The sequence below is a fragment of the Atractosteus spatula genome, chromosome 14 (genome assembly GCF_055471065.1).
Source record: "Atractosteus spatula isolate fAtrSpa1 chromosome 14, fAtrSpa1.hap1, whole genome shotgun sequence".
Taxonomy (NCBI): Eukaryota; Metazoa; Chordata; class Actinopteri; order Semionotiformes; family Lepisosteidae; genus Atractosteus; species Atractosteus spatula.
In genome coordinates, this window is record NC_142719.1 from 25,249,620 (window position 1) to 25,262,844 (window position 13,225).

At 35.4% G+C, this 13,225-nt stretch overlaps 2 protein-coding genes across 2 annotated transcripts; both read left to right on the top strand.

Annotated features, from left to right (window-relative positions):
* Positions 1–626: 626 nt before the first annotated feature.
* On the top strand, positions 627–2,075 carry LOC148820953 (C-X-C motif chemokine 9-like). The gene is made up of 4 exons (XM_088933046.1): positions 627–746; positions 889–1,015; positions 1,296–1,376; positions 1,701–2,075. The coding sequence occupies exons 1-4, from the start codon at positions 689–691 to the stop codon at positions 1,726–1,728; spliced, it is 294 nt and encodes a 97-aa protein (XP_088789172.1). The 5' UTR covers positions 627–688; the 3' UTR covers positions 1,729–2,075.
* Positions 2,076–7,953: 5,878 nt separating this feature from the next.
* On the top strand, positions 7,954–9,615 carry LOC148820954 (C-X-C motif chemokine 10-like). Its single transcript, XM_088933244.1, has 4 exons — positions 7,954–8,070; positions 8,470–8,596; positions 8,897–8,977; positions 9,329–9,615. Exons 1-4 carry the CDS (start codon positions 8,013–8,015, stop codon positions 9,354–9,356), a joined length of 294 nt encoding a protein of 97 aa, XP_088789370.1. The 5' UTR covers positions 7,954–8,012; the 3' UTR covers positions 9,357–9,615.
* The last annotated feature ends 3,610 nt before the right edge of the window (positions 9,616–13,225 follow it).

A 13,225-nucleotide genomic window follows, 5' to 3' on the forward strand; every position in this document is an offset into this window, starting at 1 on the left:
GTCTGCTTCAGACAGACTGAAGCAGATGACTCCAGCCTTTTCCTTATTAAATATCTTACTTTTCTGTACAAATAACCTTTTGTAGAACTCTGTAAAACATTATTTGATTAGACTGTGGAGTACAGATATTATAGCTATGTGACTTTATAAATCAATGTTTTGGTTAGAAAACACACCACAACACTTTCTCCTGATTTTCTGAAAAACAATTTTCTGAGAAAACTGGATTTAAATATAGCTATTAACCACAGCATGGTATTGTTTTGTCTCTTCACCAGGTCATTCCAGGTAATAAAACATGTACTGTATAGAACCCAATTTTATCATTTCTGGTACTATATTGTCAGTTTTCTCATTACCATCAGCAGTGGTTTATTATTTAATACTTCTTTTTATTTCTCAACCCATAAAAAAAGACCTTGAACCAAAATGTGCACTGAAAAGAAAAAAAATCTAAATATTTCATAAGACCGGAGCGAGACCCACACCAGCAGAAAAAAAACTTCCTCAAATAGCACATTTCCGCTTCCAGTGGTTGCCCTGTGGAATTTCCCTCAAGAGGGCAAGAGCTGAGGTAAATCCTCGGGGGTATATATAAGAGTTCATCACAGACAGGTCCATCACAGCTTCAGTTGCCTCTCCAGAATCAACGAAAGGAAGTGGGTGGCACCTCTTGCAAGTCTGAACCATGAGCACCAAAATCCTCCTGATTGTAACCCTTGCTGTCTCTGTGGCTCTTTCACAAGGTATGTTCCTCATTCTGCAGCTCCTGCTTCAGTCTGATTTAGAAATACTAATATTTTTAGCAGCAGGGCAGCCTTTAAAATGTGAAACATGCAAGACCATTTTTACTTGTAGATTGAGAATGTCATTTTTTTTCACTTTCAGATCTTGGAGCTGGAAGCTCTCGGTGTCTGTGTCATCGTGTCCGGGACAAGATGGTGGGTCACCCCAAATCCATCAAGAATTTGGAAATCTACCCTCCGTCCAGCTCCTGTGAACACACGGAGATCATGTAAGTCCACTATATTGATGCGATTTTGATTTTGTATGTGTTTGTGCAGTTATTTTAAAACAATTCCTCTTTCTCATTGAGTGCAGTACAATTATTGTGTTATCTGAGCAAATATCAAACATTTTAGTTACTTTTTTTTACCAATCACAATAATGTGTGTTATTACCTTAGACATCTTCTTCATCTTTTCTGGTTCTTCTCTGAATAAGAATAATGTGGTTTATGCTCTGTTTTTCCCAGTGTCAGCACATCATAATGAGCTGTTCTTGTATGTTTTCAGTGTCAACCTGAGAAATGGGGTAAAGTACTGTCTGGATCCCAATGCCAAGAAGATCAAAGACTTTATCATGAACTTCCAAATGTAAGTAAGCATATTTAATACAAACACGTGCTTAATACAAATTCAAGTTCTATTGAATTTCTTGAAAAAGGAATTATTAGTTATAATTCCATAATTCCATAAATATGTCATTAAGTCATTATGTGTGTTAATCAAACTTAGTGGTGTGTTTAAGCAAACAAAACATCACCACAGATGTATGAATGAAAATGTCACTCAAAGAGCACATTACATTACAAGAGATACAATACATTTGTTCTTAGTTTTAGCTTTCTCTGTGGGTGGAAGAATGTTCATATTTTCATGCAGAAAAGCTCATACAATGTTTCTATTCCCTCTTCACAGGAAGAAGGCAAGCCCGGCTGGAAAGTAATGGATACTATTGGGTGTTCACAAGCTCCGCACTGTGACAGAGAATTATCCACAGAACTGTCTCTTTAACTGTTGATCCAGTCCCATCATACCAATTGGAAATGTGCAAAAAGCTACTGCACTATGTTCTTTAGAAGAATGATCATACTTTCTCTGCTATGCACATTGCAAGCTGTTTCTTTGTGTCATAAAAGCTCTGTTTGAAGTATTTTTTAAATTTAATGTTGTTAATTTTGCACTTTCATTTTTATAGATTTATAGCTAAAAATATCTTTATAAGTATAGATTGGTCTACATACTGTATATAACTTGATTCACGGTATGTCACAGAATTTATGATAGAAATTTAGTTTTATATTTTGTTGTTATTTATTAGCTACAAATTGAGGACATGTACAACAGACTTTATTTAATTGTTAAAAATAAAGCTTCTTTTTTAAAAAAAAAAGTCATTTGTTTGTGCAACTTTATTATTTAAATTTGACCAATACCTGTACAACAACAACTTCACTAACTTTGGAAGTTAGAAAAGATTATACTTTTGGTTTCCTGCCTTGAGAAATATTCTTTATTCCATGTCTATTAGGCATGGAAAAACATTTTGAATCTTTACATATTTTACTGTTTAAAAGTTATGTATTTTTTATTTCATATAAATTAGTAACAATTTATTGATGTATAATTTGAGAGAGTATTCTATTTTACATTTGACATTTAAGTTCTGGCACATGACTAAAAACATGTTTATTTTTCCTTGAGTTAATTACATTTTAATACAATCCTCAATGATAATACACATATAATAATACCTTTGGGTTTTAGAAACAGCAGACATGAAATTGTTCTTAAAAGTTTCTCACAAAGAGAGTCCATTAAACAGCACTATAATATCTCCCTTTAATTCAGAGAACAAAGAAAATTTGTGATATGAGCCCCAGGAGAAATATACCAACATTTCGAACATCACAGAACACGATTTGCTAGCAGGGAGAGAGTCTGTGTCAGGCGCTATGCTTTTATTATGTGCACTTGTATGAGATTCAACATGCGTCCTTCCAACTAGAGTCGCCACCTAGCTGCATACTATCAACCTTGAGACAGGACAAGATTTACAAAAGACTCCTAAATAAACATGTATTATCTTACAAATTGAAAATAAACCTTTACTAAATTACCATTTTCATTTAATACTTCAAGGCAGGTAGCAATACCATAGTGCTTCACGAAAAAGTAATAAATAAAATTCCTTTGGAGAATACAATTTTCAATTGGCCCTTCAGTAACTGTCCAGTAACAACCAGAACCTTACAGCCAGAGCCCAAGAGTTACAGTTATAATATATGAATTCACTTTTTGTCCTTTATTGTTTTGCTTTAAATCTTAAGTGCCCTCAGATGAGACTGACACAGGGGAACTGGTCCCTGGTATAAAAAAGGTTGAGAAACATATTTCTCTAATGACTGTGTGCCATTTCTGGAACAGTCATCTATTGTTCTAGCCTTCTTAAAGAACTCAGAAAACAAGTCTTTACCCAGGACCTTTGTGAAGCCATCCTTCATGAGATCAATCCATTTATTTTCTTACTACTTTATCCAGTTTAGTGTCGCGGTTGAGTCAGAAACTATCCCAGCAACCAACAGGCAGGATACATTCTGGACAGACACATATAGATACATGCACACCAGAGTCAAATTTCCTAGAAGCCAATTACAATACCAGTACTGTATGTCTTTGGACTGTGGGAGGAAACATGGAGGAATTCCTCATGAACACAGGAGAGCATACAAACTCCACACACATAGCACTTCATGTTCAGAATTGAATCCTGGACCTTTATATGTACAATTTACATGTACCCTCCACTGTACAACACATGTTCAAGTGAGGAGTTGTGTCATGAACTGCAAAGGAACAAAGAGAAGCTAATTTAAAGCTGAGAAGCAGAATTATAGCCAACATACTGAACCCTTCTTTTTTCTTCTTGCGTTCTATTTTAACCCTGCTTGTTAATTTATGCTGAGAAATAGCTGACCGGCAAAGCTAAATATTGTAATCTTATTCATATTGGCTCTCTGAGCCTGGTCGTGGGTGTTATATTGAATTCCATAAAAATGCTTTAACTACGATCCGCACAAAGAATCCTATGAATAATAAAACATAATTCAGCATTTTGTTTCTATTATTTCACATTCCACAAAAATACAAGAAAACATTAAAAAGAAATCCAATTAAAATATAGCTTGCTAAAAATATATATGGCATGATATTATGTTATCTTTTACCAGATACATGCTGCATGAAACTCATACAAATAAAGCATTTACAGTGGCTATTAATTCAGAAAAATAATTTAAGTTATGTAATTGTATTCACAGTATGTCACAGAATCTATCATTTTATTTTTAAATCAAATTTAGTTATTAAATTAAATTAATGTCAGCTATATATATAACATATATAGCTATTATTTATTACATTAAAATAGTATACAAAGTATAACATATGTTAAATATATTTTTTTCGCACAGATGTAATATTTGTTTTTGGAGCTCACAAACTGTTTTATTTATGGTTTCACACCCCAGCATAGATTTTGTGTTCCATGCCTATTTGTGCATAAAATAGTAACTATGTTATTAATGTAGGGCGGCACAGTGGTGCACTGATTAGCAGTGCTGCGTCATGATCCTCGGTTAATTCTAGGCCTGAGGTGCTATCTGTGTGGAGTTCATATGTTCTCCCAGTGTTCACATAGGTTTCCTCAAGTTTACTCCCTCACTCCCAAAAACATACTGGGATATTCTACACCGATGTGAGTACATGTGTGTCTGTGTATCTGTCCTTTGATGGACCGGTGTCCTGTCCAGGTTGTACCCTTTTGCTTGCAGAGTTAGGGTCTGGCTAACCTGCAAACCTCAATTGGAAGAAGCAATTTGAAAATGGACAGATGGGTTATTCAAGTATTATTTGTGACAGAGAACACTATGTGATATATATTTCAGTTCAGGGGTTATAGATCATTGTGCACAGACTGAAAAATTGCAGATGTACCTCCAAAGTACATAAATGGATATAAATGGATTCTAAATTAATAAACAATTGGCTTCAGCAAAGCTAAAAAAATCTTGTTGGTTGTAAATGCAAGGGTCATGACATATTGGCAAACGAGCTCTCCCCATAAATCTGGAATAGATAGTGGTTGGACATCGATGCACAAGCAAACACTAAAACCTCTCTCTTTTTTGTAAAACTGAATCACTGAATAAGTAAAATGGCAGGCACAAGCACTATTTTATGGAACACACTAAGAATATTATATTATCCAAATATATCTGATTAAAACTTCCTTATAACCATGCCCTTACTCCTTCACAAAATGATTAAGTGTTTACAGAATGGATAAATAAAGGACTGAATACTTTTAAAGATCCATCTATTGATGAATAATTTGCATAATTTAACTAGTTAAAAGACAAATGTGGCCTATCACAATCACACTTTTTTAATTATTTACTGGTCCGGCAGTTTGTTAAGCAAAATGTGCCTCAATTTAAAACTCTCCCCAGAACCAATTTGTTCTATGCCCTTGTGGAACCCTAAGATATTTAATATCGCAGTTTGTTTCCTTTTTATATGTATAAAGAGCTGTCTGTTACTGAAATTCCTATTGAGGTTTAGGAAAAGAGTTTGAGCAATATTCACTGACGCGACTTCATTACTGCAAAACTAAATTCAGCAAAATATATCCTTCAGTCTGTTCTTTCTGTACCAGGTGCAGATTCAGATAGAAAGTCCAGATTGCACTCTCACACACACTGTTCTGGCTGTGTCTAATGTTATATGTACAGTATATTTTGGGTAGTTATTTCAGTGGCACTCAAAAGTGTTTGGGAAGAATATACCTATATATCTCAAAATTCAATTAAATGTTATTTTTATATAGCGTCTTTCACAACAAAGTTAACCCAAAGCATTTAACAATGCAAGTGACCATAAATGTTGTGAATACAGAACAGAAAATACCAGAAGACAATGGAGGAGAGGAACCAAGAACTCCTTAGCAAAGAGAAAAAAAACATCTAGGGGTCCAAGGTAAACTGGCTGCCCAACCCCTTTGGGCATATTAACATTATACAATTAAAAAAAGAAATAAATGAATGAGGGTAATAATCCATCCATCATGTCTTCTGTATGTCAGTACTCCATGAAGATCTCTGTAGACCTCCTAAATGATAGCTATATCCACGATGTCCCTCCTGGATCCATGGCAGTGATGCAGCATCCAACTCAGATGGTGCCCAGCCAACGTAATGAAAACGGTTACTTAAATAAGAAGTAAACCACTTAAGGACAGTTCTACATAAGCCAACCTCAAACTCAAGCCTGTGTAACAAGACAGAGTGGTCAACTGTGTCAAAGGCAGCACTAAGATCTAGAAGCACAAGCACTGTTGCATTCCCCGTATCAGTAGCTAACAGAATGTCATTTACGACTGTTGTTAGTGCGGTTTCAGTGCTGTGGCCTGGGTGGAAACCAGACTGGAATTTCTCAAGTATATTATTTGATTCCAGATACGACTGAAATTGGGCCACAACTATTCTCTCAAGAATTTTAGATAGAAATGGGACGTTTGAGACAGGCCTGTAGTTGTTAAGAACTTGTGGATCCAAATTTGGCTTCTTAAGGAGCAGTCTAACAACCGCTACCTTAAATTGATCAGGTACTGTGCAACGCCTGATGCAAAGGACGTATTCATCATACTAATTATAGGTCCTGCCAGCACTTCGAGGGAATCTTTGACTAGCTGAGTGGGGATGGGATCTAGCAGACAGGTGGTTGACTTTGTCTCAATAATTCATTTTTTGAGTTCTTGTTCATTAACTAATTGAAAAACACTATAAAGGTGCTCATATTGTTTCTGTACTTCTTGCGACTTCTTTGCAGCTTATTTGATTGTGTTTGAAGTCTGATGGTATTAATTTTATCGTTAAAGAAGTTCATGAAATCGTCACTACTAAAGTTAGATGGTACTATAGAATCCGTCTTATTTGTAAGATTAGCTATAGTCTTAAATAGGTAGTGAGGGTTATTTTTATTGCTTTCTATAACTTCAGAGTAGTAAGCTGAACGAGCTCTATATACAGGTAGGGCTTTCTTATATTGTTGCAGGCTATCAGTCCATGCCGACTTGAATGTTCGCAATGGTTTTGGCTAAAAAAAATATTCTTAAAGAATAGAAATCTGTCATTGTACCCTGTTTCAAAAGCTGGCTCAATGAGATAATCTCCACAATTACAAAGGAGAGGATTTGTTCTCATACGATTTCATAGGATCTGGGGTAGCTTTCTTTAATGTTTTGAACAAGACTGAGCTTTGTACTTATCCCTGATTGTTTTACACATCCAAGAATTCTGTGATTACTTTTACTGCAGATTTTGACTCTATACCGACTTTAACAAGAAAACTGTAAAAAGTCATAAACAAGTTTTAGCTGTTTGTTCTTTGTCCAGGTGTAGTTTTTTTCTTTGTTTTTGTTTTTATTTAACGTGTTTTGTGTGTTTTGTGTGTTTTGTGCTGTTTTTGTCTTTTTGAAATTTTCAAAATTTCTTAAAACACTGAATAAATAAAAAATTATTATAATTATTAAAAAAATATATTATCAAAATTTCAGATTATGCCAAAATAAGAGGAGTGTTGCATGAAATATTGAAGCAAATCAAAAGTCAAAGTCCACAATCATCAAATACTGAAGCAGTAAATGAAATTCAAAATATTGAAAATGGAGTAATATTGAAAAGTGAAAAATGAAAACTACAGTAACATAGACGAGTGCCCAAATATTGCAGGTACATTATGTACATTAGAAATACAGGACTACAGGTTTAAATCTTGAAGACACAGTGATTTATAAAATATTTCCAGAGGAAATTTAAAGTATTGTAATAAAGGTGTGCTGTACTGTGTTTCGTTTCCCGAATAGATGAAAAGCATACGAAAAGCAGAAAATGCATTGGGTGTATTTTGAAATCCTGAGTCTTAAAATAAGAAGCAGTAGAGTCCCGCTAGGGCCATTTCAGTGACTAAAAGTTCCTAAAGTGTCACAGTTTCATTTCCAGTGGCCCTGAATTTCCATTTGAAATTTCCCCTGCAGAGGAAATAAGCTGAGGTAATCCTCTGAGGGGTGTATATAAGTGCCCATCGCAACCAACTGAAGCACAGCTTCAACAGCCTCTCTTCTCTCATCACCTAAAGGAAGTGGGTTTCACCCTTTTGCAAGTCTGAACCATGAGCACTAAAGTCCTTCTGATCGTGGCTCTCGCTGTCACAGTGGCTCTTTCGCAACGTAAGTACAATTCTCTTTTGCTGCTGCTTTAGCTTGATACTGCATATCTGCTTTGGCATTTAGAGTACAGGGGATGGGGTGTCTATTAGAATTGCCTTGTTTCCAGTCACATATCTAACAAGATAAAACTAGCGTGAATAATGGGAAAACATGAGGAAAATAAAACTTTGTACAAGGATTAATTATTGCACTATTTTGTACAGGCTGGTTTTAATTTCCATTTCCTGCATGTGTAAAAATGTAATGTGCTAGCCATTTAGAGAACAATGCTGTTGTCTGCAGTTTACTACAAAAAAATAAATCATTTTTCCTGTCTTGACCAATCTTGAAACTCCCAAAAGATGGACAGTATGTTCATTGTGGAAAGCCCTATAGTTCTAATTGTTCTTTTGTCCTCAGATATCGCCAGTGACAGCTCTCGATGCCTATGTCAGAGGATCCGACAAAGGATTGTAGGAAACCCCAGACAAATCAAGAATGTGGAAATCTTCCCTCCCTCCAACTTCTGTGAAAACATGGAAATCATGTGAGTGCAGAGTATGGTGGCAGCTGACAGATGAAGCAATAATATTATTATAATATGACTATATGACTATTTGTAAAAACATATTTGTGGAAATCCCTTAGAAAGATTCTATGTAATGTAATTAACATCCTGCACATTAAATGCACATTAAGACATAGACCTTGTATAATTGAGCATTATAGATAGTCTTTTAATTCATCGTGGTTTAGTTAATTGACATACTGTAACTCTACGATTATGCTCAGCATTTCCGCCACTCACCATGTCAGAGAGTGATGATTACTTCTTGTACATTTTCAGTGTCAACATGAATGGTGGGGCTCATTATTGTTTGGATCCAAATATGAAGAAGATCAGAGAAATCCTCCAGAAGCTAACACCGTAAGTTCTGTTTATTTTAAGTTCAAACATTCTCCTGTGTTGCAAAAATCTAGGAAATATTCATTTTAATAACCAGAGGAGGTGGGTATGCAACTGATTATAGACAAAGATCATGTACTATACTATATACAGTAACTCTGCTTTTACAAATGCCATGTATATTTTTTGTTCAGTTTAATATATATTTACAAGTATATAAGGAATTGTTTCATTATGGAATTGTTGAAGACTTGAATTGTGCTAAGATCATCTACATTATATTTAAATTCTCTGTCTATTGCCTTGTAATTGTACTGAAGACTATACATGGGAAAACATTGTATTCATGTACTCTATTATCTCTTTCCGCAGGAAGAGGTCAAGCAAAACTCTCAATTAATGAACACACTGGAATCCGAAGCATCATTGAACCTCCTTCCGGGCACTTTAAAATTCCTTAAACCATAGTACTTTTAAATTGTAAAATATACAGTGTGAGTTTTAAACATTTTAAAAGTCTTATTTTAATTATTAAAAATTCCATTTTTTTTAACAAAGCAAATTCAATTTTATGAATTTTTATTAAAGAAAGCCACTATGAGGGCATTAACTTAAGAATACATGCATTTCTTACTGACATATTATTTATCCATCTGAAACTGAGAATATGTTTGTTTTCAAACTGTTTGCACTTTATATTTGCAATAAATAATTTTTCATAATAAAACTTATTGTATGTGTTTTCCCTCATTCAGTACCGTGAGATTTAATATTTCACTTAAGCATTGAGTTAAGCATTAGGCCTGACCTTAATCTTGTCTTCTACTGCACAAGACAAGAGGTCCAAATACAAGAACAAAGACAAACAAAAACAAATAAAATTACACAAGGTCATTTTTACAGCAATATAATTAATTTCTGCAGTTGCCTCCTGTTTTTAAATACTGATATTTTCTGCTCACCTATTCTTTGGCAAGTACAACTGTTACATTCATTTAGTTTTTCTGTCTCCTTATTATCTTGTTGGATAGTAGAAGGTTTCTTTTATGTGTGGAGACAATTGTGGCAGTTTGTAAACTTACATATCACTGGCTCTCACCCTGAGTTTCAGAGATTCTTTCAGAAAGCCCTGTGCTAGTCTAGATGATCTCCATACAAAGTTTCTCAAGTGTGTGAAACAACCACTGTAAATCTGTGAGGACTGAGAACTGCTTTTCATATTACTAACACCGCATATATAACACAACAGACTGGCATGCTATTTGGTCCAAATTAGGCATCCATATCTAAAGGTGGTACGGTGGTACAGTGGTTAGCATTGCTGCCTTGCCCTGAGTCATTCCGAGGTAAAAATGGATGGACTGATTCCTGTCTAAAGCAGAATTTCGAAAAGGCATTTGACAGAAAAGAAGACTCTGAAACCCGCCCAAATGTATTGGACAGTCTTTCCGAAGAGCAATTTTCCTTGTTTGTAAGAGTGAAAGAAATGCTACAATAAAACAGCACTAATGTTTGCACTAATATTTTACAGCCCTTACTTGTAGAATGGAACTGTAATTGAGTTCAATGGCTTTTCTCTTTCTCTATTGTTCTCAGGAAACCTAAGATGACAGATAAACAGATAAGGTAAACAGATACTTCATATGCTTGGACAAAGATCTCTCAGAACATCCACTGAAATTCTGAAGCAAATGAAAAATGTATTGGAATGAAAAGAGTAAATGTGTAGTCCTCCCATAAGAATGATCTCTATCGTATCAAAGTTGTATAATGTACAGTAGGAGCCTGGAAAGTTATTGTTATGACAACTGTAGTAGCCATAGAAGGAACAGAAACAGAAAATGCAAAACCAAGAGGTACTGTAGAATAGCTTTGTCCATAAACAGCATCATTGTGCATTATTTGGATTATACTGTACAGCTTTTGTAATTATTTTTAAAAATTCATGATTAACTCCTAACACAAATTTAGAACATTCTGAAAAGATATGTAACTATAATGTATGTATATGGATGTATATGTATGTATCTATAATACACTTTTTCTTTTACCTTAATTAGTTGTTCTGTCCTTCTTTTCATTGGATTATAGAATTCTTAAATACGCAGCCAGGAGACGTACTGCACATAACCATGCTGACATTTGACCCTGTTCTTTTTTTGGCATCTGAATCTAAGGTGTGAATCTTCCACCAGGGGCAGTTGTGGGTCTGTTTCCATTACAGACAGAAACTTAATGGTTATAACCATTAAGCACCCATTTTCTGGTCATTCATTTTACATTATAACACCCCAGTGCAGGCTTCACATTACCTTCCGCACAACAGTGGAAAACAAAACAAGAGACAGCAGAAGAGAGTGTAACTTGAACTTTAAACTTTGGAGTCTTTTGCTTTGATTATAGTCTGATCTATGTCTGCTGTAGTAAAGCGCAGGACAGGTCTCTCTCTACTTTTTATCCCACATAGCTTTCAACATGGAAGTTTGCATAATCATTTACACTTTGCTTCTTTTTTGGTATTTGTAAAATATACTAAAGCGTGTTCCAAAAATGCAGTTCACAAGATGTTCTTTCATGCTCTGCAAAAAATGTTTACGTTAAATGATCGTTCTACACAAGTTTGTGTTCAGCTCTGCAGTGTTGTGACTCACCACAAGACCCTACACACCTCATGCACACAGCATATTGATCTTGTTTTGTCAGTGGGCTCCAGTCCGGTCCCATTGTTTACTGTATGTATGAGCACATTACAGGTTCCAAACCAACAAATATATCATCAAAGTAGAAGTAACCTCCAGGAGAAAGACCTATGAGAACAGAGAGATTACTGAGCATAGAAACTGATTTTAAGCATAAAACAATGCTACCATCCAACAACAGATACAGTATTATAAAATTAATTTAAAAAATCATTGCTTACACTTATATAGCTCTTTTCTGGACACTTCACTCAAAGAGCTTTACAGGTAATGGGGACTCCCCTCCACCACCACCAATGTGCAGCATCCACCTGGATGATGCGACGGCAGCCATAGTGCGCCACAACGCTCACCACACATCAGTTATCAGTGGGGAGGAGAGCAGTGTAATGAAGCCAATTCATAGATGGGGATTATTAGGAGGCCAAGATTGGTAAAGGCCAATGGGAAATTTGGGCAGGACACCGGGGTTACATCCCCACTCATTTAGAGAAACACCCTGGGATTTTTTAATGACCACAGAGAGTCAGGACCTCAGTTTTACATCTTATCCAGAGGACAGCGCCATTTTACAGTATAGTGTCCCCGTAAAACGGTGCTGTCCTCTGGATAAGATGGGGCATTAGGACCCACACAGACCACAGAGTGAGCACCCCGTGCTGGCCCCACTAACACCTCTTCCAGCGGCAACCTTAGTTTTTCCCAGGAGGTCTCCAATCCAGGTACTGGCCAGGTTCACACCTGTTTAGCTTCAGTGGGCAGCCAGTTGTGAATTGCAAGGTTACATGGCTGCTGGCTAGGTCCTAATTATTATATTAAATTAGGTCCTAATTATTATATTACCTATTAAGCTACAATATACTTAAAAGACATTAAAAACACAACAAATGAGTATTGGAACTGGTAGCATTTATTAAGTATCTAATGCCTCTCAGTATGTAATGTTATATAAAATTTGGTTAAAAAACGGCAATAAATATTTTCCTATTTTTAGGTACTGAGATTAGTGTGTTTTGTATAATGTTTTTATAATTTAAGTTACTTTAGGAACAGAATATGGACAAATTCATACAGGAAAAATTAAAAATGATTTCTTGGTAAATTAATAAACACTCTTGTTCACATCTTTACATCAAAGTTCTGTTTGTGTCAGAGGTTTTTCTCCTGTAGTCTAACAGTCAAAAAGTGCACTGTGAGATGTGTCAGTTTCACAGCCTTCTCGTCATTATTTATAGAGACACCCTGATAAAGTGCACCATGACGTGTTTAAATCCTGCAGAACAAAGGGTGTAGAAACTCCTCATGTGGCCTGATGGTGAGGTGTCTTCTATTCATATTTGTTGCCACCGACTCACTCTGAAAATGCTTGCAGACAAGAAAATGACACTGCTCTTCTTCTGAACACACATCAGCTGTGACAACCACTAGTAAGTGACAGACATATCAGTTTATTGGAAACTCCCATAGTTTTTGAAGTATTTGTCTTTGTAAACACCAGTTTTTCTTTTTCAAGATCCCAAATGGGAATTTAAAAAGAGGAGAGTAGTGATGAAAGAAGAAATTGAGCTCT